Genomic DNA, 27,385 nt, shown 5'->3' on the forward strand with positions numbered 1-27,385 from the left:
ACAGGTTCCTGGAGGACATGCTGTTGGCAGACGCTCTCAAGGTCCCATTGAGCCAACGGCTGGCAACAGTGGCTGATGGGAGAGAAGGATGGCTCTCCTTGCTTCTGTTCTCTGCAAAGCCTTACTCTGTATGCATGACATATGATGTTGTGATGGTGGAATAGATGCTGAAAACTTTAGGTCTTCATTTATCTCATGCACTGGAGAGCTTTACGTCCATTCCAATGACCTGCAACCAATGATCCCAGGTGCCCTTGACATAAGGAAAAGAGCATATAAAGCCTGAAAACAAGAACGTTGTTCTCCTTTACGAGCCAGTAAGCAGAACACTAGGGTAATGTCTTTCTGTTGTGGGAGTTCACACACCCTCCCACCTCTCGCCCTGCTAAAAGCCCCAGGGCTCTGAGAGACTGAAAGCCGGCAGTCTTATCTGTGGGGGTAAGGTGTGTCATGCCCTGCACCGCACTTTAGCACTTCCCTCTCTCACAGCCCTATGGGGGACACAAAGAGGATTGTGCTCCGGGAGAGGAAAAAAGCTGGGTATTGTTTGATTAGGTGTGAAAGTACAAGGGTAGTTGACATATGATATGGAAATGAGGAAAAAAGAGTGCTGTCAATCGATTGCATTTGTAATTTATGTATTACAATATATACATAACACATATATGTGTATTACTGCAAACACATCCGGATAATGAGCTGCTCGTGTATAAGAACACAGTGCTGCACTTCATTTTAAAACATGCAGCGCATATTTATTTAATAAAATTGCAGCCTTTGCTGTTTGCTAATTGCACTCAGCCATATCACTATTTTTGGTTTTATTTCGATGAATCAGCCCTAGTCTAGGGGATTTTACACTTTTTAGTATTCATCAGATGACAATAGTAAGTCTGATCACTTAGGAAAGTTCTCAAACAAGCTGCATTATTTGAGGCATTATTCATGTCTATAGCACAAACATAGCATAATGAGCTTCATACAGAAGTTTAATACCCAAGGTTTCAATAACACATGCCTTACCAATATAGTGATGCATGTTGGGTTATAGTCACTTTTTTTTTTTTTAGCTGGTTTGGTGCGGTGGCACATTACCCTTGGCCAAAACAGCTCCAGCTATTGAACTGCTTGACTGTTATCCAGCTGCCTCTCAGCACACAGAAGGGCACAAAGGCCTGTGTTTTCTGTGGCCATGGAAAGTAAAGATCGGGTCCAGGCAACAGTGTGACAGCCTTGGTTACAGAGTAGGAAGAGAAGGGGACATTATTAAAGCAGGGACCCCCTTAACCACATGAGCCCATTGGGACATCCACATTAGCTTATTAATACCAGGTGAAAAACAGTTTGCACTGTAAAGTCACAAACACAATGTTGATTCTGAATTGCTTTTAGTATTGCATTTGTTCTTGGTTCCTTCATTTTAGGACCAATTTGATCTCTTATGTTTCTCATTGTAAGCAATAGGGGATGGGAGAAAAAATGGTTCCTCTTTATCGCGATTCTCTAATCATTGATTCTGAGCTTAGTTTTTTTTTTTTTCTGTATATACACAATGGATTTGTGTGCGGAAGTAATGTTATGTCTTAAGAACAGGACAAATCATCTGATATGTTAAAATGTAAACCCGTGCATTAGTGTGAATGCTGTCTGATAGACCTAAAACCTCTGCCTTTTGATTGCAGAATCTTTACAAATCAGTGGACAATTTGTGACATTGTTCAGACTTTCTGAACAATGACACAAGCAAAATACCTCCCCATCTGTTCTCCACTTTATCTCACTGCTGTCTAGGAGAAACAATTGAGACATTACAGAAATCTGGCTTCCTATGGGAAGTTTTGTTTGGTGTAGGGCTGCCCGATTAGTCTTGCTACAGGGTGGGCTTAACAGTGGGGTAGTTTAATTACATCATTTGTCTTAATGACCTAACTAATGATGATAAGCAGTAGCTGTAGCCACATTTAATGCACATCTATGCATAATGTCCAGCTTTCACCCCTTTAATCAACCCTCTGGCCTTTTTAAATCGCCCACCGTATCCCACACAAGAGCCAGATGGGAGTCCATGCATGTCTCTGCCCTGAGGAAAGTCCCGCAGCAGTGAGGGGAAAAGTGGCCACTCTCTGCTTCTAAAGCCTGATAAATTGACCACCGCAGCTGGTGCCGTCTCCCCTCAATCTGTGGTCAGATCTGCCTCAAGTGTTCGCACACAGTCTGGGCCAGTATTAGGTGTCGCGTATAACAGGTGTGACGGTCTTTAAGTCCGTGAAAATATCTTATTTCTCCCTATCTTCATTCTCATGGCAGTGACAGACTTGTGTTCTTTTGAACTGTTGTGGTCTTAAAGGAGTCACATAATTATGACTTGTGCCACAATTTAGTTTTTCATAGTCTTTCCCCCTCTCTCTCTCATAATTTCTCATAATTTCTTTCTGTAATTTCCAACCCATAAGACTTTCGTTCATCTTCGAAACACAAATGAAGATATTTTTTATGAAATCTAAGAGATTCCTGTCACTTCATTGTAAGTCTACAGAAGTACCACTTTGATGCTTCAAAATGTTAATAAAGAGATTGTAAAACTAATCCAAATGAATTTAGCGGTTTAGTAAAAATTTTCTGAAGAGGCTCCATTGCTTTATATGATGAACAGATTCAATTTAGGCTTTTATTCACATATAAACATTGATCAACGAACATAAAGAGAAGCTCAACCGTACTTGCTTGATACGTGAGAACAAACCTCACTGGTTCTTGCTGAAGCTCAAATGTGCTGCGTAACACGAGAATGAACCTCATTGGTTCTTGCTGAAGCTCAAACGTGCTGCGTAACACGAGAATGAACCTCATTGGTTCTTGCTGAAGCTCGAACGTGCTGCGTAACACGAGAATGAACCTCATTGGTTCTTGCTGAAGCTCGAACGTGCTGCGTAACACGTGAATGAACCTCATTGGTTCTTGCTGAAGCTCGAACGTGCTGCGTAACACGAGAATGAACCTCATTGGTTCTTGCTGAAGCTCGAACGTGCTGCGTAACACGAGAATGAACCTGATTGGTTCTTGCAGAAGCTCAAATGTGCTGCGTAACACGAGTATGAACCTCATTGGTTCTTGCTGAAGCTCAAACGTGCTGCGTAACACGAGAATGAACCTCATTGGTTCTTGCTGAAGCTCGAACGTGCTGCGTAACACGAGAATGAACCTGATTGGTTCTTGCAGAAGCTCAAATGTGCTGCGTAACACGAGTATGAACCTCATTGGTTCTTGCTGAAGCTCAAACGTGCTGCGTAACACGAGAATGAACCTCATTGGTTCTTGCTGAAGCTCAAACGTGCTGCGTAACACGAGAATGAACCTCATTGGTTCTTGCTGAAGCTCGAACGTGCTGCGTAACACGAGAATGAACCTGATTGGTTCTTGCAGAAGCTCAAATGTGCTGCGTAACACGAGAATGAACCTCATTGGTTCTTGCTGAAGCTCAAACGTGCTGCGTAACACGAGTATGAACCTCATTGGTTCTTGCTGAAGCTCAAACGTGCTGCGTAACACGAGTATGAACCTCATTGGTTCTTGCTGAAGCTCAAACGTGCTGCGTAACACAAGAATGAACCTCATGGGTTCTCAAACGTCAAGCAAACATGATTGAACTTCTGTTTACCACAACTGATGTGTGAGTTGATGAATATTTATATGTGAATAAAAGCCTATATTATATCTTTATCATATAAAGTGATCACGTCTCTTCAGAAAATTTGGACTAAACTGCGAAATTCATATGGATTAGTTTTACGATCTCTTTATGAACTTTGAGGCATCAAAGTGGTAGTTGCGTAGACTGTCAATAGAGAAACAGAAATTTCTCAGATGCCATTAAGATAAATCTAATATCCCTATTTACAAAAGGTCAAGGAAAATCTGATTTCTCATGATATGTCCTTTTAATTCCATCTGTCTGTCTTTTTCTCTTAGTCATGGCTGCGGATGTACGGCTACCTCCCTCAGGCCAGCAGGCAGATGTCCACCATGCGCTCAGCTCAAATCCTGTCCAACGCCATCAGCGACATGCAGCGCTTTTATGGGCTTGAGATCACTGGACAGATGGACATCGTCACCATTGAGTAAGAGACTCAGTCCATCACATGATCTAATGTATCAGCTGTACTGTTTGAGCTACTACCAGTCATCTTCAACTCATCGTAATCAAACCATTGATTTTTCATCAAGTAAAACAGAGTTCACCTGATAGAGAACCTTGAGGGATATTGCTGGTTATTTAATGTCTGTGGAAGTACTTTTCTAGGATCCCATTATCAATGTTAACATTACCTTCTTTTTTTTTTAGCTGGGTCATTTTCCCAAAAGCTGATTGATCGTAGTTGATTGTAGAGAACATTGGTGGAAATAGTCTCCATGATCATCTTGATGCTGTTGGAAACACAGCCCTGGTTGTAACATGAGGTTGATTAGAAATTTCCATAGACAACAGTTTACAAGCGATTCTGTTACACCAGTCTCATGCTAACAGATAATACTGAAGGCCCATTCACATCAAGATTGATAACTATGAAGATAACTATGATGATAACTTTATTAGTGTCCACTCCAACAAATTATATTGTTCAGTTTATTATAAGCGTGTGTGCAGTCATGCGCCTTAAATACTTGAGCTCTTTAAACTCGGTTGGATTGTGATTGGCTGTCAATGTTTTTATCGTTAAAAAGTAGTTCTGAAACAATATAATTCCTCTGTGTCACTATTGATTTAGCTGTGGAGTGAACTTCCCTATTCTCATACAATTACGATTATTAATACTCATTATAGTTATATTATAGTTATTGTCATTATAGTTATCGGTTTGGGTGTGAATGGGCCTTTACACATTAATGTTAAAGTGTTAGTTGCCTATTTAAAATGTTCATTGAGCTGTGCTGTTTTCTAGCATGCTTATCTGCCTTTTGTAAGTGTATTATCAGGTGAAAAGGATTGTACTTTGGTAATGGAAAACATGCCACAGATGTTCTCCATAGATGTTTAGTTAAAAATAAACTGAAATAATTTTTTTGTACATTTGGAGTGCTGTCAATACAGAGAACAACGACAAAAATCGGTGTTGCCTACACCGTGTTATCCTCTTTTTAAAATTTGCACTCTGTTGACTTCAATGGGGCACGTTTTAAACCTGCTTTTAGCCTCTTAACATCCTTGATGTGTCATTACAAGTGCACAGGTCATGTGAGTGATTCCTTCGGAGTGAACGCGGGTCAATCTGACTGCAGTAGATGTGAAAGATATGAATAAAAATGATGTTTATTCAGCCAGCGCACATACCTGTATTTACATCCTGTTTTCGGTCGAAGTCCATAGTAATCGATTGTCGAGTTCACGAGCGTGATCATATGTACTAAACCAATGCGCGTGAACTCGACAATCGATTTGTTATATTATCTCATAATTTGGCAGCAGGTATATAATATACCTGCTGTCACTTTAAGACCTGACGCACAGATCCATTATACTGTTACACATGCGTTTTCTTTCTCAACTGTTTATTGTTCGCTTAAAACATAACTGACTGTGTTTACGGGAATACTCGCCAATAATTGACATTATTTTGTGTGTATTTGACTGTTTAAGCAGTGAAAAAGAACTCAATTTAGTACTGAGAGATGGCTTTATGTGCGCGCACTTTGGGTGTGAGCACAAAAATCTCCGGGAATGTGTAAAATTATGCACAACACGCGATCCTATGCCAAAGTTCAAGCCCTGTAACAGCAACAATGTTCATCCAGAGCAAAAGAAACGAGTGAGTGAGGAGAGGCCGGTTTGTGTGTCACTCGCTGTTGGAGAGATGAGAGAGAGAGAAAGAGCAGCTGGTATCATGCATCTATTCTGAGGCAAATGAGCATTGGAAGTGTGTGATAAAGTTTGTTGTTGTGGGCAGGAACAAGACAAGGAATCGGCTGGCTGGAACTCAGTAGACTCTTTATTGACTTCAGTCTAAGCACAAAGTAAAGGGCGGGGCTTTTAACGCACCCAAAATAAACATAAAACTCGTGTCGTCGGTTTTGTCATGCGGTTCCTCTCTGCGTGCCTGCGCGTGCTCCGAGTCCCAGCGTGTGCAGCTCTCTCTCCTGTCACTGCTTCCTACTGGCTTATACACTGTCCCTCCACCCGATTACTGAAACAAGAGACAGGTGTTATCACTTGAACTTGACCCACTTACATCCCACTCGTCCTCCCGCTCTCTCTCCCGTCACAGACTTCGCTAAACCACGCCCCCCTTGCCACAAAGTGTTTCAGATATTTAAGTATCGATATATATCGAAAAATGTCTATTTTTGACAATACTACATTGTGCTTAGTTTATTATTTCAGATGCCTTTTTAAAAGACTACAATTGAAAAACGTATAAGTGACACTGCTGAAATCCACCAGCATTTAGCGGGTTGGTGGGTGTTAATGTCAAGCCCTGTTCCCATGTGTTCAGCTTTCTTAAAGGAGCTGTATGTAAGATTGTGGCCAAAACTGGTACTGCAATCACTTTCAAATTACTGTATAGAACAGTGTATCCCCTCCCCCTTCCCCTGACTTGAGGTTGCCAGATAGGCTGCAGGATCCAGCAGGAACGTTTGTATCTGCAGCTGTGGTAACTAGAGCAGAGCTGGCAACCCGGATGCTGAAACACTACTGACTTCGTGATTGGTAGATAGGTGGAGGGTGGAGCATCAGGCTCAAACACAAGATGACAACATCAACATCAGTTGAGGGCTGCAACTTCACTTTTTAAATGACAATATCCTGGCCGTACTACTGTTGTCAGTGATATAAGTATTTGAAATGAACATGATTTCTTAATGTCTAGTGACATATCAGGGCCATTTTATGATTAATTGAAATACATTTCTTACATACAGCTCCTTTAACATGGAATTATTTTGTGATTACCTTTCAACACTAAGCCCTCATCTGTTGCTGTCTTTTTAGGGCCATGAAAAGACCCCGCTGTGGCGTCCCAGACAAGTTTGGGGGTCAAATCAAGACCAATGTACGACGGAAACGTTATGCCCTTACTGGCCACAAGTGGGACAAGACCCACATAACTTTCAGGTGGGTTTGAATTTGACTCTTCACTCTTTTTTCAGTGATTTTGATTTTCCTTGCATCAATGTTCTTCCTGCGTTTGTTGTGGATGCAGTATTCAGAACTACACGCCTAAGATCGGGGAGTACAACTCATACGAGGCCATCCGAAGGGCCTTCAAAGTGTGGGAGAAAGTGACGCCGCTGACATTTGATGAGATTCCTTTCCACGAGGTCAAATACGGCCGTCGGAAGGAACCGGATATTATGATCTTCTTCGCTTCGGGTTTCCATGGTGACAGTTCTCCGTTTGACGGAGAGGGAGGTTTCCTGGCTCATGCTTACTTCCCTGGTCCGGGGATGGGTGGAGATACTCACTTCGACTCGGACGAGCCGTGGACCATTGGCTCGCATAACACACAAGGTGAGTCTGAAGGACCTGTGTGCTTTATAGATCGCATAATATGTGATAGACATATATGTGAAATTATATATTCATACACTATTGTTCAAAAGTTTGGGGTCGGTAAGATGTTTTTTTATGTTTTTGAAAGAAGTCTCTTATGCTCACCAAGGCTGCATTAATTTGATAAGAAAATACAGTAAAACGGTAATATTGTGAAATATTATTATAATTTAAAATAACTGTTTTCCACTTTAATATATTGTAAAATGTAATTTATTCCTGTGACCAAAGCTGAATTTTCAGCATCATTACTCCAGTCTTTAGTGTCACATGATCCTTCAGAAATCATTCTTATGGGCGGGGCAACCTGTCACTCACATGAGATCGACCAATAGCAAACCACAACAATCCAATGAATTCCCCATGGACAAAATAAAGTCCTGAAGCCGTTTCACTCGGATATACGTCACAAGACTGATTGAAAGTTGCTATAATACGGTCCCTGTTTCCTAAAGTAACTTGGAAAAGCCTCTTTGTCTTTAAATGGGCCAAAGGTTAATCATTGGATGTAGTTTTTCAAACAGTTTAAAGGAATCATTCCATCATGACACATTTGATTAATCACTGACACACTGTAACATTCACTGAGAGAGAACTCATCATGCAACTTCAAAAGGAATCTCCAGGATTTTCCAGAGCCATTTCCATTTTTTGGTTTGTAATGTCTGGCTACAGGATCATCATTGTTAGGCTACAGTTGAAGTCTCGGTCACCGTGTCACAGCTGTGAGGAGAGATGTCTCCTATTGCCTTGAAGTTGCATCTTTTACCAGTCGCAAGCCTCAGACAAGAGCAGCTTTGAATGACGAGTGCATTTGTCTGTGAAAGCCGTCATTGATTGAACTGTCTGAAAGCATCAGGACAGCCAGTTCAGTGCTTCTCTTATCTGCACACTTATTAGCCTTAATGATGTTGCCTCTCTGAGAGAGAGAGAGAGAAAAACCTTGAAGAAGCAACATTACTATCCGATGACTTCATGCAGCCTGCATTAACACTGGCTAATAATGGATACAGTCAGTATTAAAGGGAAGCAGTCAATCATTGTCTGTCCCTCCCGAAATCAGGATTTAAGAATCACATAGAGCCATTTACACCCGCAGAGTCACAGATCACTGTGACAGCCGGAAAATGGAGACAGAATATGATTAAAATCAGTCACAGACTGAGTGCACTGTCATTGCAAGTGTTTCCATTAATCGTGTGCAGATGAATGCAAATTTTCTGCTCTGATTCACGAACTCCTTTCAGATGAACTGATAAGCCTGAGTGAGAGGAACACTTACTATGTATTACAAATCTGTAGCCATTCAGGACATGATGATTTTCAATCGGCAAGTGGCCTATCCTTGTGAAAAAGTAGTGTGTTTGATTTTACTGAATGTACACTTAGTGTCCTTCAAATCTCAAAAGTGTATTTCTTAAAAAACTGTACTTGCATATAATATAATATTAATGAAATAAAAGGCCACTTAAGTGCACTTAAAGAGAGTGCATGTTCATTTCTGTTTCTTAAAAATACTTTGCAATAATCTCAAATTTAACGTTTTACTTTGTCAATTTTTTAATCGTTCTTGCTTTATAGAAGAACCCTTATTTTGATGTGTTGACTAACACACTAAAGCACATGTAAAGTACATGATTATAATTTTAAGTGTAGTATGTTATTTGATATTACATTAAAAGTTTATGTTCTAAATTACAGCTTTCTCATTACAATTGTGTAATTACAAATGTCAGTACATTCGGCAGTACAGTTTAACCATATTTCAAAGAAAATAGAAGTAATTATGAAATTACATATACATGTTTACTTAAGTCCTACTTAAGTTATATTTCCACTTCTGCTTGTCCGGCACGGCACGATTACAAACCGTTCTCGGCCCGCATTTCTCATCAGTGCTGTAAAGGATTGGCCACTGGCTACCAGTTTCTCTGTAGTTGGCCAAGCATGGTGTTTGAGCGAAGTAAACTAGTTTAAAAATATCTTTCCATCCCTCATAACACTGTCACTATTTACATCCCATATCGTTGCATTTGTATTACATTCCAAAGAGCTCTGTTATCATCCCCACAGTGGAAAATTAAACCACATCCGTACCAGCTGTGTCGGATCGGCACAGAATAGCAACGAGAACGGTTTGGCCCAATGGTGGAAAAGCGGCTTATGTCCAATTAAATATAGCTTCTCTTCCTTATCTACTGCAAGACCAGTGGCGGTGTTTAATGTGCACACTTAAAGGATAGTTCACTTTCAAAAAGATTTTTGCTGATAATTTACTCACCCTGATGTCATTCAAGATATCCATGTCTTTCTTTCTTCAGTCGAAAAGAAATTAAGGTTTTTGAGGAAAACATTGCAGGATTTTTCTACACAGAATGGACTTCAATGGCAACCAACTATACCAATGTTCAATGAAGGTTCAAATGTCCGTCTCAATGCAGCTTCAAAGTCTCGACACGATCCCAGTCGAGAAATAAGGGTCTTATCTAGCGAACCGATCGGGCATTTTCTAAAAATAAATAAAATATATATACTTTTTAACCACAAATGCTCGTCATGTACTATCTCTGAGATGTACCACGCATTGCGTCATCAAGTTGGAAAGGTCACGCGTCACGTCATGTCAAAAAGGTAGGGAAGGGCGAAAAATTCCATCTCATTTTGTCCTCCAACTTCAAAATCGTCCAACATCTTTGTTTTAATTTTTAATTATTATTATTTTTATTTTTTCCGTGACCTTTCCAATGTGATGACGTAATACGTGGCGCATCTCAGAGATGGTACAAGACGGGCATTTGTGGTTAAAAAGTATATATATATTATTTATTTATTTATGTATTTTAGAAAATGACCGATCGTTTCGCTAGATAAGACCCTTATTTCTCGACTGGGATCGTGTCGAGACTTTGAAGCTGCATTGAGACGGACATTTGAACCTTCTTTGAACATTGGAATAGTTGGTTGCCATTGAAGTCCATTCTGTGTAGAAAAATCCTGGAATGTTTTCCTCAAAAACCTTAATTTCTTTTAGACTGAAGAAAGAAAGACATGGATATCTTGGATGACATCGGGGTGAGTAAATTATCAGAAAGTGAACTAATCCTTTAACTACAGCAAAAGTAATATGCAGTTGATATGCATTATATCATGTGCCCTCAGAGTGCTCATAAAGTGCAGCTGTGATCTCCCAGAGCGAATGCTGTCGTATCAGACATCAGACCTCAGTAAATCAGCTCTTCTCCTCCTCATTGCTGACCGTTAGCTGTCTCTTATACCTCAGCATGTGATATTTAATATGTGTCTCCTCCAGGTAATGATCTGTTCCTGGTAGCCGTACATGAGCTGGGACATGCCCTTGGACTGGAACACTCCAATAATCCTTTGGCGATCATGGCTCCTTTCTACCAGTGGATGGACACGGACAACTTTGAGCTTCCTGAGGATGATCTCCGTGGGGTCCAGCAGATTTACGGTAACCTGACGCATTTTACTGTATATTATCTCTGATCAAGTGAGCAGTTTAGAACATGAACAAGTGGAGCGGTTGTGCAACATTTGTTCTGGTCTGGCGCATTTAATTTCCGGATCCCATTCTCTGCTGTTCTCCTTATCTGTTTATAGACAATATAGATTTGCAGCTTTAGATTACGTTTAGTTTCCTGGTCTGGTCAGGACCAGAGTTATTATATACATGTGTTGTTGTAAAAGTGTTTTTGTTTTTGTTCGTTTACAGTAAGCAGTTTTAGTGGTATTCAAGCTTTTGGTGTAAAGTTTATAATGTTTGTTTTTGTGGTAGATTGGATTTACTTTGCCCTTGACCAGGCCATGTTCCTTTTGAAATACTCTGGTCTTTGTGGACTTAAGTAATATTTATTTAAGTTTTGCATGAGCGAGTTTCAGCTGTGAGGGAGAATCGTAGGCATCCTTCCCAGTTTAGAAGAAAGAACTTGTGCTCATGTCATGGTGAATTTGTTAATCATTTTACACATTATTGGTGTTTGTGAAGGCAAGCATCACTATTATTGTTCATACTTAAAAAGAATAATTTATTATACCCGACTTTATTTATTTATTTATTTATTTGCATACAGAAAATGAAGCCTAGTTTTAGAACCATTAGGATTTCGTAATGTTCAGGGTCCATTAAGTCTCTCTCCATATTATCATTACTCATTGCATAAATAAATTACTGTAATACTATAATATTTTTGTTTTAATCTGCATTAATTGAAGACAGTTCAAAAAATACTACCATGTTGTATAAAAAGTTTATAGTCTTATTTTTGGAGATTAAATATGACCTGGACAATATCTTGATGCTTTGTAAAATTCACAAACATTATATCCACATAGGATAGATCCATGTTTTCATGTTTTTTTTTTTTTTTTATGCCAAATTCTGACCCTACCATCGGCAACGTTTTTCAATCTTCTATTGTCCAGTTTTGTTGAATCTGTGTGAATTGTACACTCTCAGAGAGAGAGAGAGAGAAAAAACAAAAGGTACAAAAGCTGTTACTGTGGTGGTACCTTTTCAAAAGGTACACTTTTGTAACTAAAGGGTGCATATTGGTACCTTAAAGGTACATATTAGTACCTAAAGTGCACATATTAGTAGCTAAAAGGAACAAAAGTGTACCTTTTGTAAAGGTACCGCCCCAGTGACAGCTTTTGTACTGTGAGCATAGCCTCAGTTTGCTGTTCTCAGCTGACAGAAGTGTCACCGGTGTCTTCTTCTGCTGTAGCTCGTCTGCTTCAAGGTTGGTCGTGTTTTGTGTTCAGAGATGCTCTTCTGCAGACCTCGGTTCTGCTAATTTCAATTACTGTTGTCTTTCTATCAGCTGGAATCAGTCTGGTCATTCTCTGACCTCTGATATCATCAAGGCATTTACACCCGCAGAACTTCCGCTCACTGGATATTTTCAGTTTTCGGTCCATTCTCTGTAAATCCTAGAGCCACATTCAAAGTCACTTAAACCACCTTTCTTCCCCATTCTGATACTCAGTTGTCTTGACCATGTCTACATGCCTAAATGCATTGAGTTGCTGCCTTGTGATTGGCTGATTAGATATTTGCATTAACGAGCAGTTGAACTGTTGTACCTAATAAAGTATATATTAGCTTTTAGCTCTCCATTTTATGTTTATTATAGACTGAACTAAGAGGTTGCCACACTGAGATATTATTGGTACAAATTCTGAAGTAATTTGTGTTTGTTTCTTCCACTCTTCCTTGTAGGACCCCCTAACAGTTCTCCCACTCAGGCTCTCCCCACTGTGACCCCTCGACGCCCGGCCAATCCAGACCCCAGGGCCCCTCAGCCTCCTAAAAACCCCCCCGGAGCGCCTCCTCGCCGGCCGCCGGGGCCTCGCACCACCGACCGCCCCGATCACTACGGCCCCAACATCTGCGAGGGCAACTTCGACACCGTCACCATGCTCAGGGGAGAGATGTTTGTCTTTAAGGTGAGCTAAAGACCCTAGCAACAGTACTGTGCAAAAGTCTTAGGCATGTTAATATCCCCCACCCCCCGTCCCCCAAGTACTCCCAAGTACAGTACACAAGTACTGGCACTTGTGTTAAAATGCTGTAAAGTGAGAATGCTTTCAAAAATAAAATCACAAATTGAATGTATTTATGATTTAACTTCTATTAACTAATTCAAATCAATATATGGTGTAACGACCCTTTGCATTTAAAACGGCTTTTGTCCAGGTACACTTGAGCATAGTTTTTCAGGTAGCTTTGCAGGAAGGTTTCTTCAAGCGTCTCGGAGACGTTCCCGCAGTTCTTCTGGATTTAGTCTGTCTCAGTTTCTTCTGTTTCTTCATGTAATCACAGACGGACTCGATGATGGTGAGATCAGATCATACCGGCTGTTGTCAGACTCCTTGTGCATACACAAATCTCACTGGATTATTACAATTAATGGCAAAAAGAATGTTTGGAAATGTAAACTGATATTTCCTACTGACACACTACAGCAAAAGATACTGTATAAATAACTGACTTAAAACCATTTTTTGGGGGGGGGGGGGGGGGGGGGGGGTTATTAACATGCCTAAGACTTTTGCACAGTACTGTATATTAAAGCTTTTGGTAACACGCTATTTTACAGTGTCCTTGTTACGTTACATGTACAGTAAATTATGCATAATTACATGCAACTAACCCTCAACCAAATCCTTATCCTACCCTAACCTTATAGTAAGAACATGTTATAAATTAATAGGTAACACTTTATTTTACAGTGTCCTTGTTACATATGTTACATGTACTTACCGTAGTAATAAGAGTAAATTATGCATAATTACATGCAACTAACCCTCAACCTACCCTAATCCTAATCTAACCCTATAGTAAGTACATGTAGTTGCTTAATATTACTCAGTACATAAATATATAATTACACTGTAACAATGACACCTTAAAATAAAGTGTAACCAAGCTTTTTATAGTAATGAGAATTATATGTCGCAAACATGTTTTTGACAGGCTTCGTAAGATTCACTCAAGCGGTGAAACACTAACAGTCACAGTTCCAGGTGAAAGACCTGAGACACAGGTCGAGTCCTGCTGAGGTCGGCCTGCTCTCAATCAGGCTTTGTTAGGCAATGGGCCGTAAAAACCCTCGTGCTGGTCTTTGTTACGGGGCAGAGCTCCATAAAGAGGAAAGGAAACATGTATTTGGAGTCTGGAGTTGATCAGGAGATACATCAGACTGCATCTGCTCTGTCCCTTTTGCTGGAGTTGCGGTTTTGTGGTCACATCATGTGATTTTCTCTTGCATGAAAGAAGTGCTCTCTGTGGCAGAAGATCTTTAATTCCTCTGAAAAAAAAACAGACCACATCATATGATCTTTCACTTTCTGCCATTAGATGAAGAAGCACATAATTTTGCTTTAGTCTTGCTGTTGGAGAAGTTAGAAGAAATGTACAGTATATGAAAGAACCAAGAGATATTTATACATATACATGTTTATATTAGATATTTATACATGGAAATAGCTAGGTTATTATAAAAATCCTAATGATGTAATTTAGCAATTATGTCCGTGTCCTCCTGGTTAACCTTTTTACAAATAAATATCTAGGGACCAAAATATCCTGAATATCTGATTAATAAATGGCACCTTATTGTAAAGTGTTAATATATACACTCACCTAAAGGATTATTAGGAACACCTGTTCAATTTCTCATTTCTCAATTTTGAGCGTGGCATGGTTGTTGGTGCCAGACGGGCTGGTCTGAGTATTTCACAATCTGCTCAGTTACTGGGATTTTCACGCACAACCATTTCTAGGGTTTACAAAGAATGGTGTGAAAAGGGAAAAACATCCAGTATGCGGCAGTCCTGTGGGCGAAAATGCCTTGTTGATGCTAGAGGTCAGAGGAGAATAGGCCGACTGATTCAAGCTGATAGAAGAGCAACTTTGACTGAAATAACCACTCGTTACAACCGAGGTATGCAGCAAAGCATTTGTGAAGCCACAACACGCACAACCTTGAGGCGGATGGGCTACAACAGCAGAAGACCCCATCGGGTACCACTCATCTCCACTACAAATAGGAAAAAGAGGCTACAATTTGCACGAGCTCACCAAAATTGGACAGTTGAAGACTGGAAAAATGTTGCCTGGTCTGATGAGTCTCGATTTCTGTTGAGACATTCAGATGGTAGAGTCAGAATTTGGCGTAAACAGAATGAGAACATGGATCCATCATGCCTTGTTACCACTGTGCAGGCTGGTGGTGGTGGTGTAATGGTGTGGGGGATGTTTTCTTGGCACACTTTAGGCCCCTTAGTGCCAATTGGGCATTGTTTAAATGCCACGGCCTACCTGAGCATTGTTTCTGACCATGTCCATCCCTTTATGACCACCATGTACCCATCCTCTGATGGCTACTTCCAGCAGGATAATGCACCATGTCACAAAGCTCGAATCATTTCAAATTGGTTTCTTGAACATGACAATGAGTTCACTGTACTAAAATGGCCCCCACAGTCACCAGATCTCAACCCAATAGAGCATCTTTGGGATGTGGTGGAACGGGAGCTTCGTGCCCTGGATGTGCATCCCACAAATCTCCATCAACTGCAAGATGCTATCCTATCAATATGGGCCAACATTTCTAAAGAATGCTTTCAGCACCTTGTTGAATCAATGCCACGTAGAATTAAGGCAGTTCTGAAGGCGAAAGGGGGTCAAACACAGTATTAGTATGGTGTTCCTAATAATCCTTTAGGTGAGTGTATATTTTTTAGATATTAATTTTATTTATAGATGTGGTAAGCACTTATTATATGTTGTTATTTATTTTAATTATAAATAATGTTACTAATGCTACTACTACTATATTTTATCATTTAAGCATAATTTAAAATATATATAAAAAATGTTTTTTTTAGCATTTATTTCTAGATGTAGATGAGCTTTACTGGGCATGTTACACCCATAGCACAATTTGTTGGAAAGATGTATTGATGTGTTTCTTCTTCAGGTGTTACTGTTTAACTGGTCGCAGTAGTCAGGTTATCCATTAGACAACAGTCAGATGCCCTTGAGTGAAGAACCACTCCCTATAATCTGCTTTTCTCAAAGGCAGGTTCCTGAAATGAGGCCGTTCCTCATGTAACACAATACTACAAGTTAACTCAAGACTGCAAGGCTGTGTTCCTCCATGCAAGAACAAGGTGCACGTGTGTCTGTTACGATGAGGTGTTGGGGTTGAGGAGCATGTAGGGAGAAAGCAGGATAAATTTAGAGCGTGTTGGCCGCAGAACGGGCTCTGGTTTTAATTTGGGCTTGGTTTGGAAGTTGGAACACTCTGACGGTCCTGGTGGAGAGCCAGAGTCAGTGTAACGGATACACTGAGTTTATGTACATGATCACTGTTACTGCAGCTCACACTAAAGGCCCCGATAAACTCACAGCGAAATAGTTTTTCATTCTTCTCTTAAGCCCTATTCGGACAGGGCTAGTTTAACATGGAGAGGTGGGGTAATGTAATTTTACTACAGGACGTCTGTGATAATAATGGCCAGTTCGCACGAGATAAGATATCTCAGTAAAAATAGAAGAAGTAGGAGAGTAACTCGATTTGCGCATCGCCGTCTCCCTCCTGTTGTCATGTGTGTATTACGTTGCTTCCTGATATCACGTGCACAAACACATTTAACCTATATTTATAAAACAGTTATGTCCGGTCGAATGATGTATTAATTAACTTCAGATTGGATTGTGTTGGTAATAGGCACTCTAACGCTAAAAGAAGTTTCGTGCCTCTAACAAGTGCTGTCGATCTTCTTTCTGATCTGAATGGTGTGTGGAAAACACTTGAGTTTTGCCACAGACTCGTCCCAGCGTCTAGAACACAACTGAATGCTTTTCCAAGCGTCTCCATACTTGGAAAAACCGCGGAAAACTACTTTTAAACAGGAAATGACGGAATATTTACGTACATGTTTACAGCGGGTCTATTCGCACGGGATTAGTATTACCTGAGGTCATTTTCCCAGACCTTTTTACTGAAGGTAAAAATCGCCGTAATCTTTACTCACATTGTCCGTGATGATTACTGAGATGCACATTCGGACGGGACTAAAATCACAGAGAAGCTCTGGTAATAATTACTCTACCCCACCTCTCCATGTTAAACTAGTCCCGCCCGAATAGGGCTTTAGGGGTAAAAAGAAATACCTTTGCAGTTGTATTTAGCTAACATCACTGCTGTGAGTGACGTTTAGATGAATATGTAAATATGTGCTGTGCACTTTCCTCCTAATAACAGAATAAACACACTGGTAAAATGACAACGGTGAGAAAACAGCAGTTCAGAAAGCATCTGATCGTAGCGATGTGGATGTTTGCACCAGCTCTGCAATTCAGCACTCTAGTAAAGTCAAGTTTATTTATATAGCTCTTTATACAGTAGATTGCTTTAAAGCAGCAGCTGTGTTCATGTTTTTACTCACGGACGTCTGACCTCGACGGACTCAACAGAAGAAGTGAACCGAAGAAGATTTCCACGTCAGAGAAGGCGGAGCTTCAGAGCCACACCCACCTATTATTATTAACATTATGGAAGTGCGCTAGCCAGACGGGATTTAAACTTTGTTGGCTGAAGACCCAAATTTGGTTTGAAGATGAAAAATGTACCAAGCACAATGTTCTCCCACCATTCCTGATTTCTAACACACACTCACAGCGTTCGGCTGGTCTAAAGCTAAAACTAAAGCTGCTGCTCTCCATGTGTTTTTCCGTCGTCTCCGGTCGCGTTCATATGTAAATGGCATGAGCTTATTTCGTCCATTAGATCTAAAGATCTGAGTAAACGCATACATTTACCCGCCCCTCGAAGAATTCAGGACAGAAGTGGACAAAAGAGGGCTGCAAATAAACTGGACTACCATTAGTACAGAATACATAATCATCTGGTCGCTGATTCTGAATCTCGTTTCTTCCCCAGGGTCGCTGGTTCTGGAGAGTGAGGAGGAATCGAGTGCTGGATAACTACCCGATGCCGATCGGACACTTCTGGAGGGGTCTGCCGGGAGACATCGACGCCGCATATGAAAGGCATGACGGCCGATTTGTGTTTTTCAAAGGTATTTTCCCTTTCTAACTGCACTTGAAAACTGATATAGCTCTGTGCTGTTAAAAGTTAATATAGACCATAAAAATGTTATATTCATGAGAGAAATTATTACCCAGGCTGGCAGAATTACATCACATTGACGTGCTTTTTACATTAGAACAAGCCATTGATTTTGACATTTGTCATTTAGTCCAGGAAGTGTCCTTGATTTCCCTCAGCCTCTCATGTGTTAGTCTGATGGATTTTACAGGTAAAGTTTCAGAGACATGGCTTTTTGTTTCATATATATGGGTTTATGGGTTTAAGGTGAACGGCCAAAATTTAATTTAGAAGCTGCATAATTCTGGAGATTGACCATAAATTTTGCAAAGGAAGCAAAATACTGTGAATGCTTTAACTCGCATTAGCTTCACTTCAATCAGGACTCAACAATAAGGATTTTTGCTTTTATTATTATGATTTGCAGCTGAAAATTACAATTAATGTTATATTAGTAACAAGAAACCCTTATAATGAAAATGCTATACTTTTTTCTGGCATATATATAAGTATATTTTTGATTTGAAAATTACACTTTTTTTTTAATAGCAAAGCCAGTAAAAAAGTATTGTACCCACCACCAAAAATATTGTATTTTTAGTATTGTCAGATTTTTGAAAATATATTTTTTTACATAATTTTAAGGTGTTGTGAAAAAGTTAACATTAGTAGACTGTCCTACTACCAAAATAATTTTCTTTAGAATTTTAAGTTTTTGTATATCAGATTTATACAAAAAAATATATATATATATTAAAAGTTTTCCTAACAACATTGAAAACCTTGTAATTCTGACACGTTTTGTTCATCATGGTAATTTTCAAAAGTGAACACAACTTTTATGAATTTTGAAGCGTAAATACTTAAGCACCATCATTAAGCTTCGGACATATGTCCATCTTGTTATCACCACAGACTTTATTTCAAGCTTTTAAACAAAATCCCATTAAAAAAAACCATTGACTTGGCACACAATAAATGTAATCCCTGCACTACTCTAGTCCAACAACATCCATGCTAACATCCTGCTAGATAACATTTTAATCATCTTAATTCATAACTGGAAACCAAATGTTAATATTTGCAAGTCATAAAATCAATGAAATTCTCTGGTGCAAAGTCAACTGGCCAGAAACTCATCATTATCAAGCCCTGTCAACAGACTGAAATCAAAAACGGCTCAGACCACAGTGAGGTTTCCCACATTAGTTCTACATATCAACACCCTGCACCCCTGAAACAGACATCTAATGACTTCCTACTGAAGATTTCTGTGTAGATGAATGTGTATGCGCTGTACTTGAGGAAAGCTGGCTCCCATAAGGAAACTCTGTAGGGCTAGTGATGTCATTGGCAAGGCCCTTTTAAATTTGGATTTCTGCCATCCGAGAAAATCGGGAGACCAAACATCTTGGGGAGCAACATCTGTTCTTGGTGAGGCGAGGCCATTGCGTCAGCTAGCGGTTCTACCAGATGCTGACAGAAACGGTTGGACTTGGATAAGGGCCCGTTGAATCAAACGGGTCCATGAGGATGGTGCCTCGGTGTCTGCCATACTGTAAAATAATAAAAACCGAAGCTTATCCCAATGTTTCTGTAACGGCTCCATGCGATGCTCTCTGTCGTCACTTTAACCGCTAAAATGTGGGATTCGAACCAAACCCACATTGTTGGTGCATCTTTTTCAGTGTTGTCATGCAGTTATATGTGTTGTAATAGAGAGTAAACACCAATCTGGAGCCTGTGTCAAAGGTTGGAAAGTCCCTGTACATGCACCATGAAATCCTGTTACGCAATGAGTGTTGCTGCCTCCCCCCTTCTTGTCTTTTTCTACTTCCTCACTATTGTTTTCAACCTCTGTTCTCTTATTTTTGAACTTTCGAGTGTTTTATTTTGTAACCAGTTTTCTAGCTTTTCTAGTAGGCTAGTTAGCCGATTTGCAGGGAAGTCCCGGGAAGTTTAATTTATTGACATAACTCATATTTAATGTGATAGTTTCATCCTTACATCTACTGTAATATAATATATTGTTAGTCCAGAGATTCTTCGCGTCAGTAAATAAATATATACTATGTTGACAATTAATGTTCATATGTCGTGATGGTCTGGTGGTAAAAATTTTGTTTTGTGTGTTGGTCAAAAATGACTGAATTTTTTTTTTTTCAATGAAATGATTGTACTATATTTCAGTTCAATAATGTTTTTTATTTAATGTTTTTTAAGGGGATTTATGGCACTAAATTATATTTCTGCAGTAGTAATAATTTATTTGTTCACTTTTTGAGCATGGACCTGAAAATGAAATTTCCAACTTAAACTGGCATAATCTTGAATGCTTTGGAGCACAGACTTAAGTTCGGTCTCTTTTTAAGAAGACACTTGGCAGATTATTGCTGAAGTGAAAAAAGCTTAAAGTGAACTTGAAAAGGGGTATAAAACTTTACATTTATTGTTATGAAAACTTTTTAAATGAAATATATATTTTCTAAAACATGTTTTACTCTAGAACTGTGAGAAAATCAAAGCCATAAATCTAAATAAGTTGTGTTCCAAATTTGAGGTTTATATCTAAAAAAAAAATAGCTTTCAGTAAGAATTGTTTGTGCGCAGTACCAAACGTTTCCAATAGATGAAATGAATCTCCCATTCATTTCCAATGTGCTCATTTTTGACCATGTACAATACAAGTGACTTTTCTTTTTATAGAACCATATAACCTTTTCAAATCATGTCCATGATTTTTGTGTGTGTGTGTGTTCATACAGCAAGTGGCAAAACCTTTAACAAGTTTCGTACCATTCCGATGAAGTAAAAAACTCTAAGAAAAAAAAAAAAACATAAAATTTTAGACATAAACGTAATTTTTTTTACAAAAAGCGGTAGATTGAAGTGCTCGTCTGTGTTGAGACTGTGCACACAAGCCACAAGAGAACATTTTTGCCTTCCGACACTGCAAAGAGCGGCAACGAATACATTCCAGCACTAGATCGCCTCTTATTTAACAAACGAACAAAATGAATACTCTGCTAGTCAACTAGAGATGTTTCATTTGTATTATGTACATCCGTTCCACAAGATGTTTCACAAAGTGGTGGGGACAATATCGACCCTGGCAAAAAGTGGCCCGTCACACCTGCAAATTGGCTGTGCCAATATGGGTTTTTCAATGGGTGGCGGATATATAAACCTCATATGATGCCAAATGAGACAGCTGCAATAAAATAACCCCCCCAAAAAAGAATTTCACAAAATTCACAAAAAAGTCATAACTGTCCTCTCTCTTTGTGACCATCCACCTGTAGGAAGCCAATACTGGTTGTTCAGGGAAGCCAACTTGGAGCCCGGCTACCCTCAAGAACTGATGGATTATGGCAGAGACATCCCATATGACAAGATAGAGACGGCCATCTGGTGGGAACCTTCAGGCTTCACTTACTTCTTCAAAGGAGACTGGTGAGGGAATAGTCTTATATTTGTGTTCCACACAGAATTCTGCCTCTAATATTTGTCTAATCGTTCCCTTGAGCTGTTTTGTAAAATCCTCCTTGCGATGAAGTTTGGCCCTGACACACTAAGCCATCGTTGTGCCGTTGTTGAGCATCGTCCAGCCCAGTTTTTCCGATGTGTTCCGCACCGCCTGCACCAGTTGGACATCAGGGGTATTTTGGCCGATTGAGCATGTTGAATCGTTGTCTGTCAGTGAGAGAGAGAGAACTCTGATTGGCTGTTTAGCTTAGCAAATGAGTCTCTGGAAAACAAAAAGTGAAAGTGATGAAAGCAATGAAGTCAAGACGGCACAGACAGAAGGCTGCTCTAATTTTACGTCATCTTACCTGAGCATTTGAATGCGCGAATAAGTTCATAACAACATGAGCCGCCTGGAATGAAGAAAGTGATCAGCATGAATGATAATCAAAATGGTAAGCAAGCACTGATTTGTTTAGGGTTTGTATATCTGCAGTGCTAATTTCGGTTTATGACGAGTATTGAGTATTGATACCTGCTGATATAGACAGTTATTTCCTTACACACACGTGCTATTTGACAGTCGCCTGTAGTCTTTCTGATGTGATCAAGCACAGCTTTTTTTTTTTATGTCGGCTTGGTGTGTCACGGCCTGTTCTGGACCTGGTCTTTACATCGGTCTCGGGTGGTCCGATCAAAAGTGGTCCGCTGAGAGAGATTGATGTTTAGTCCTGGTATTAACATGTCTCACATGCTTCTTCAGTGACCACTTCAGATTGGATTTCATAGAGGAGAGGTTGACTATTTTTTGACAACATATAACCATTTTCCAATAAATGGTTTCCAATAAATTTTTGAAGGAGCATAAAGTCAAAAATATCAGAGATACAACTGTATCCATTGTTATTCCATTAAGTAGTTTAAAATATTTCCTAGAGAGAGGAAAAAACAACCGCTTTAATGCTTATTGGTGTTAAGTCTCTTAAAATATCACATCATTAGACCTCTTTATTTTTATTTTTTTTATGTATTATAATTTTTTTTTTTTACTTTTAAAGTCATACAAAGCTGGCAAAGTTTAAAGCCTTTGATTTGGGACAACGGTAACATCCTTCAGTGTTTGTTCTGCATTAGCATTTATGATACAAATGCAAAGTGAGCAAGTGGTGTGCACTTATGATCAGATCACCTGCTGTGGATGTTCATTTCATATGTAAATGAGGTCACTGTACTGTTGCTGAAACGGTCGCATCAAGGAAAGTCAGAATGAAATGCATTGAACTGTGTTTGATAAACTACAGGTACTGGCGCTTTAATGAGCACTCCAGAGCCGCGGATCAGGACTACCCTAAACCAATCAGTGTGTGGGGCACTTCTGTGCCGTCTTCTCCCAAGGGGGCTTTCCTCAGCGATGACGGAGGTAAGTGTGTGGGGTTGAGGGGTCATCTAGAGCCTGTCACCTAATGTACTAGATGGATGGGGATCAATCAGACGGTGAAACAAAGAAATTGAGAGAGAGAGTAATGCATGAAATGTGATTTCAGAAAGTAATGCAATATAACCGGGAAACACTTACATCACTGAAAGCTCTTTCCCATTTAAAGGAATGCTCCTGCGAGTCGAACTGTATTAACAGGATCTGTGGCATGATATCGATCACCATAGATATTAATTTTGATTTAAAGGAATAGTTAAAATGGTCTTAATTTACTCATTCACCTGTGACTTTCTTTATTCTGTGGAACTAGGGCTGCACGATATATTGTTTTAGCATCGATATCGTGATGTGCACATCCACGATAGTCACATCGCAGGATGTGTGATTCCAAGTATAGGGATCATAGTTGATCCGTACGGACCAGGCACCATGGTTCAAAACGCATGTGATTCTCAGATGAATTGCAATTTAACCATCATAGAGTAAAAGAGCACGTGTTTTAGGTTGTGTCCGTTTAAACATTCACCTAATTCAGTTCTCTTTCACGTCTATTTGTTCTTGATCGAACACTTTGACGCAAAATGATGTCAACATGCTCGTCTCGGCGAGAATCCCCATAAACGGTCATGGCTTACGTGAACGTAAACGGATGAGAAAGAAAACAAATGCTTATCATTATTGGATCTATGCATTCGATCTTAAAGTGACAGCAGCCTAATATTCCTGCTGCTGTCATTAATGTTGATCAAAGTGTAAAATATAAAATCACTTTTGTAGCTTTTACAAAGATTCATTATATTTGATTTAAACAGTTAAGACTATGCTGTGTTATTTTACATTTGATTATTCAATTTCCGTGCCTGAATACTGTTAGACTTACCTGAAAAACGTAAACCACTGTTTATTTAATCTATTGTATTTATCTATGCTTGTAAATTGTTTATTATTTTCAATGCAGATGCACTTCCCTACAAAATCATTCTAGAATGATTCATTCTTTACCAAATAGAGCTATTCAAGTCATCTGTTGAAATGTCGTCTGAAAAATCTGTTGCGGAAATATCGCAATGTTTTCTAAATTTAGTTTGTATGCGGTGATGCACAATTTTCACTCTCCAACTTTGTCTCTCACACAGCTCATACTTACTTCTACAAGGGTTCAAAGTACTGGAAATTTGACAACCACAGAATGACGAGCGAGCCGGGCTACCCAAAGTCCATTCTTAGAGACTTCATGGGCTGTAATGTGGACCTCGATCCTGACGTAGACACCGACAAGGACCCGGGACGCAAGTTGCCTGATCGGCCACCCTTCAACCCGGATGCTGGCCGAGACAAAGACAAGGACAAAGACAAGGACAAAGACAAGGACAAAGACAAGGACAAGGACAAGGAGAGAGACAACACCAATGACGTGGACTCTAAAGAAGAGACGGAAGAGAAAACGAATGAGGTGGATGTGGTTCTGAAGATTGATGAAACGCAGCGTACCATGAACATCATCATGGTGACGGTACCCCTGGTCCTGGTGCTGTGCATCTTGGGATTGATCTACGCTATTATTAACACACTACAGAGGAAAGGAGCACCCAAGTATTTAGTGTACTGCAGACGTTCAATGCAGGACTGGGTTTAACCTCTCAGAATGATCTCCGATCCCTGTTCTGCCCTAAAACTTTGCACACACAAAACAACAACATAAACATGCTTAAACTCACACACACACACACACACACACACACTCACACATACACACAGATACTGACACACACACTTTCACGTTCACCCTTCTTTTCCTTTCCCATGGTGCTTTCCTAACATGTTGTCTAGTCTATTTATATCAGAAAGTTTGCACATTGATTTTGTTGGTGGGTTTTCCTTTTCATAATATTTTATTTTCTTTTGAATCAGTTGTTTTTGGGGTTTTCTTAATTTCTGTTTTTTAAGATGTCACAATCTAGATCTCCAATCACTGCGTAAAAGATGAACGGGATGTCTTGCAGAGCAAAAAGTGAGGGAAAGGAAAGCGGAGAAATATCTCGGCTTAGGAACATTTCTGCATCCATTCACCTTTTCTCAGGACTCTCAGCTGTGGTTTTCCAACTGACCGGGCAAGTCATAATCCATCATCATAAAGACTATAAGGACTGTGGCCGCTTCTATCATAACTTGTTGGTGATATGTCGATATACAGCGGGGTCCAAACGTCTGAGACCACAAGGAAAGTCTGGGATTGAGAGACTAATTTAAACCTGAAAATTTCAGGATTTTTAAAAAAGCAACACATTTTTAATTAGTTTTGTTCATGCAGCTTGAGTGTTGCTGTCAAAGCAAAGAAATTCATGCTAATTTAAGTTCAAACTGTCATTCTAATAACATTTTTAATGTAGAAAACATTTATTGCATTAAAAAAAAAAGAAACATTCTCAACTAGTGGTCTCCGACTTTTAGACCTTTCTTTTTGGAGTCAGTTCACAAGCAACTGGACCTGGTTATTCAACCAAGTCCAATTGTGTTTGATTGAATTTTAACTGCTATTTCTTTTGGTGTCAAAATAGGGACTTTTCTCTACGTTTTGCTTACCTAGTGCATTTTGCCCCTTGTTTTAACATGTTTTATGTGGTTCCGTCCATATTTGTAGAGCCCTCTTCGCTTTTTTCTTGCAAGCTGGTGTGTTTTTAATCTCCAACAGTGGCGTGATCCTGTGGCGATTATAATTTTTATTGTCTGAGCAGTATAATTATTAGGTTAGTTTCATTTACAGGGGGTTGAAAAAGCTTGAGGCATTGAGAGAGAGTGAATATTTATATAATAGCTTTACATTGTTCAATCAAATGAAAATATGAAAAATAGAACTATAAAATACATACCACTAGCGTACACCAATTTAAAAGGCGAAAAAAGCTTCTTGGGGCCCAATTATAAATAAAAGCCTTAGTAGGGGCTCACTGTTGTAGGGAATGTTAGGTAATAGTCTAATTTCAAAAACAGCAGGGGGTGAAAACCATTGGTAAGCTCCTCTTTCCCAAACCCTAAGCTCTCCCTACCAAAGAAATGCCACTCGTCAATCGTCATTGACAAAGGTGGGGTGAGACGAGGGAAAGAAGCAGGGACAACTGTGAGTTTAGAAGGAAAGGGTTAAGATGCAGAAACCTTATATCTGAAGTCTTTGCGAAAGGGCTTATAGTGTGTTTGTAGAGTTTGAACTGGATTATATTACAGTGATGGGGATATTTTAGGGGTGGGGGTGTAATAAACAAACAGTCAGGAGTGGGGTAAACCCATTGCAAGCTCCCTCTCCAAGGCTGAAACATACTTGTACACAAGTATGTGATCATATATGATTTAGTTGTCTCAATTGTATGTGTTGCATTCTCAGAATTGCCTCAAGGGGTGCTATATCAGACATTAGTGTAAACGTTCTTCTATGGCCAGATATTCAATTACTGTCTGGAAGCAACAGTTTGGGAATCTTGCTGAGCAAGTTTTGGTTAAACTGTAGACATGTTTCTAGCTAGCTACCTGAATAAAACGTTTTCTTGACATTTGAAGGTAACTCCATTGCCTCACCCTGAGGTTTGAATACGAATGCACGTTAGTGTATCCGACGAGACCGTACACTTGACGTGCATTGGCCTCGCATTCACATCTGCGTTAGCATACTTGCTTAGAGTATATTTTTGGCCTCAGCTTGAGCCGCTTGGTAGATAGTGTGTGTAGCAATGCCATCCCTATATGAGAGCGTGTTGGCACACATTGGTCCAGGGTCCACTGCCAGTTATTTTTGGAGCGCATTCCTTGACCAGCAGAGGAAACAGGATCCCTGTTTCATTCACGACTTATTCATGCTGATGTGATCTACTAGGCAAAGTAGACAAATTAGGCAAGTTTCCTAACATTGTAAGATATAACTGCTGTCAGGTAGGTCTGTGTTTGCTTTCTGTGGTGTTTGCTTAGTCTTGTGTCTAACCTACATAAACACAGCTAGTATACTAGGACACGGAAAGCATTGAAAAAACAAACCGCCGCCATTTTTTAAAGTGCCTCAGACAAAATCTCTGTCATTTACCCTTCGCAATCAGCGAGAGAGTACGTCTACATCTTCCACTACAAAAAGGGAGGTAGAGGAGAGAACGAAAGTGAGTGGCATTATAAATATAGCCCTGTCAGACAAGGTAGAGCAGAAAGCACTTTGATATATATTATTGGGAGAGTAGAGGAGACACAGGACAGTCATGTTCGGAATGCTGTCACTGATGAATCCCACCGAATACCGTTGCCAGGCGATCCGCCCCT

The 27,385-nt window shown here is 39.7% G+C and overlaps 1 protein-coding gene across 1 annotated transcript in view; it reads left to right on the forward strand.

Annotated features, from left to right (window-relative positions):
• Positions 1-26,625, forward strand: part of mmp15b (matrix metallopeptidase 15b) — a 32,801-nt gene extending 6,176 nt beyond the window's left edge. The window contains exons 2-10 of the mRNA XM_079865575.1: positions 3,970-4,118; positions 6,986-7,108; positions 7,197-7,504; positions 10,857-11,018; positions 12,786-13,012; positions 18,019-18,157; positions 21,489-21,639; positions 22,953-23,071; positions 24,226-26,625. Of these exons, the coding sequence (XP_079721701.1) occupies positions 3,970-4,118; positions 6,986-7,108; positions 7,197-7,504; positions 10,857-11,018; positions 12,786-13,012; positions 18,019-18,157; positions 21,489-21,639; positions 22,953-23,071; positions 24,226-24,725 (1,878 nt within the window). The 3' untranslated portion in view covers positions 24,726-26,625. The remainder of the gene's footprint in view (positions 1-3,969; positions 4,119-6,985; positions 7,109-7,196; positions 7,505-10,856; positions 11,019-12,785; positions 13,013-18,018; positions 18,158-21,488; positions 21,640-22,952; positions 23,072-24,225) is intronic.
• The last annotated feature ends 760 nt before the right edge of the window (positions 26,626-27,385 follow it).

The sequence above is a fragment of the Squalius cephalus genome, assembly GCF_949319135.1.
Source record: "Squalius cephalus genome assembly, chromosome: 3".
Taxonomy (NCBI): domain Eukaryota; kingdom Metazoa; phylum Chordata; class Actinopteri; order Cypriniformes; family Leuciscidae; genus Squalius; species Squalius cephalus.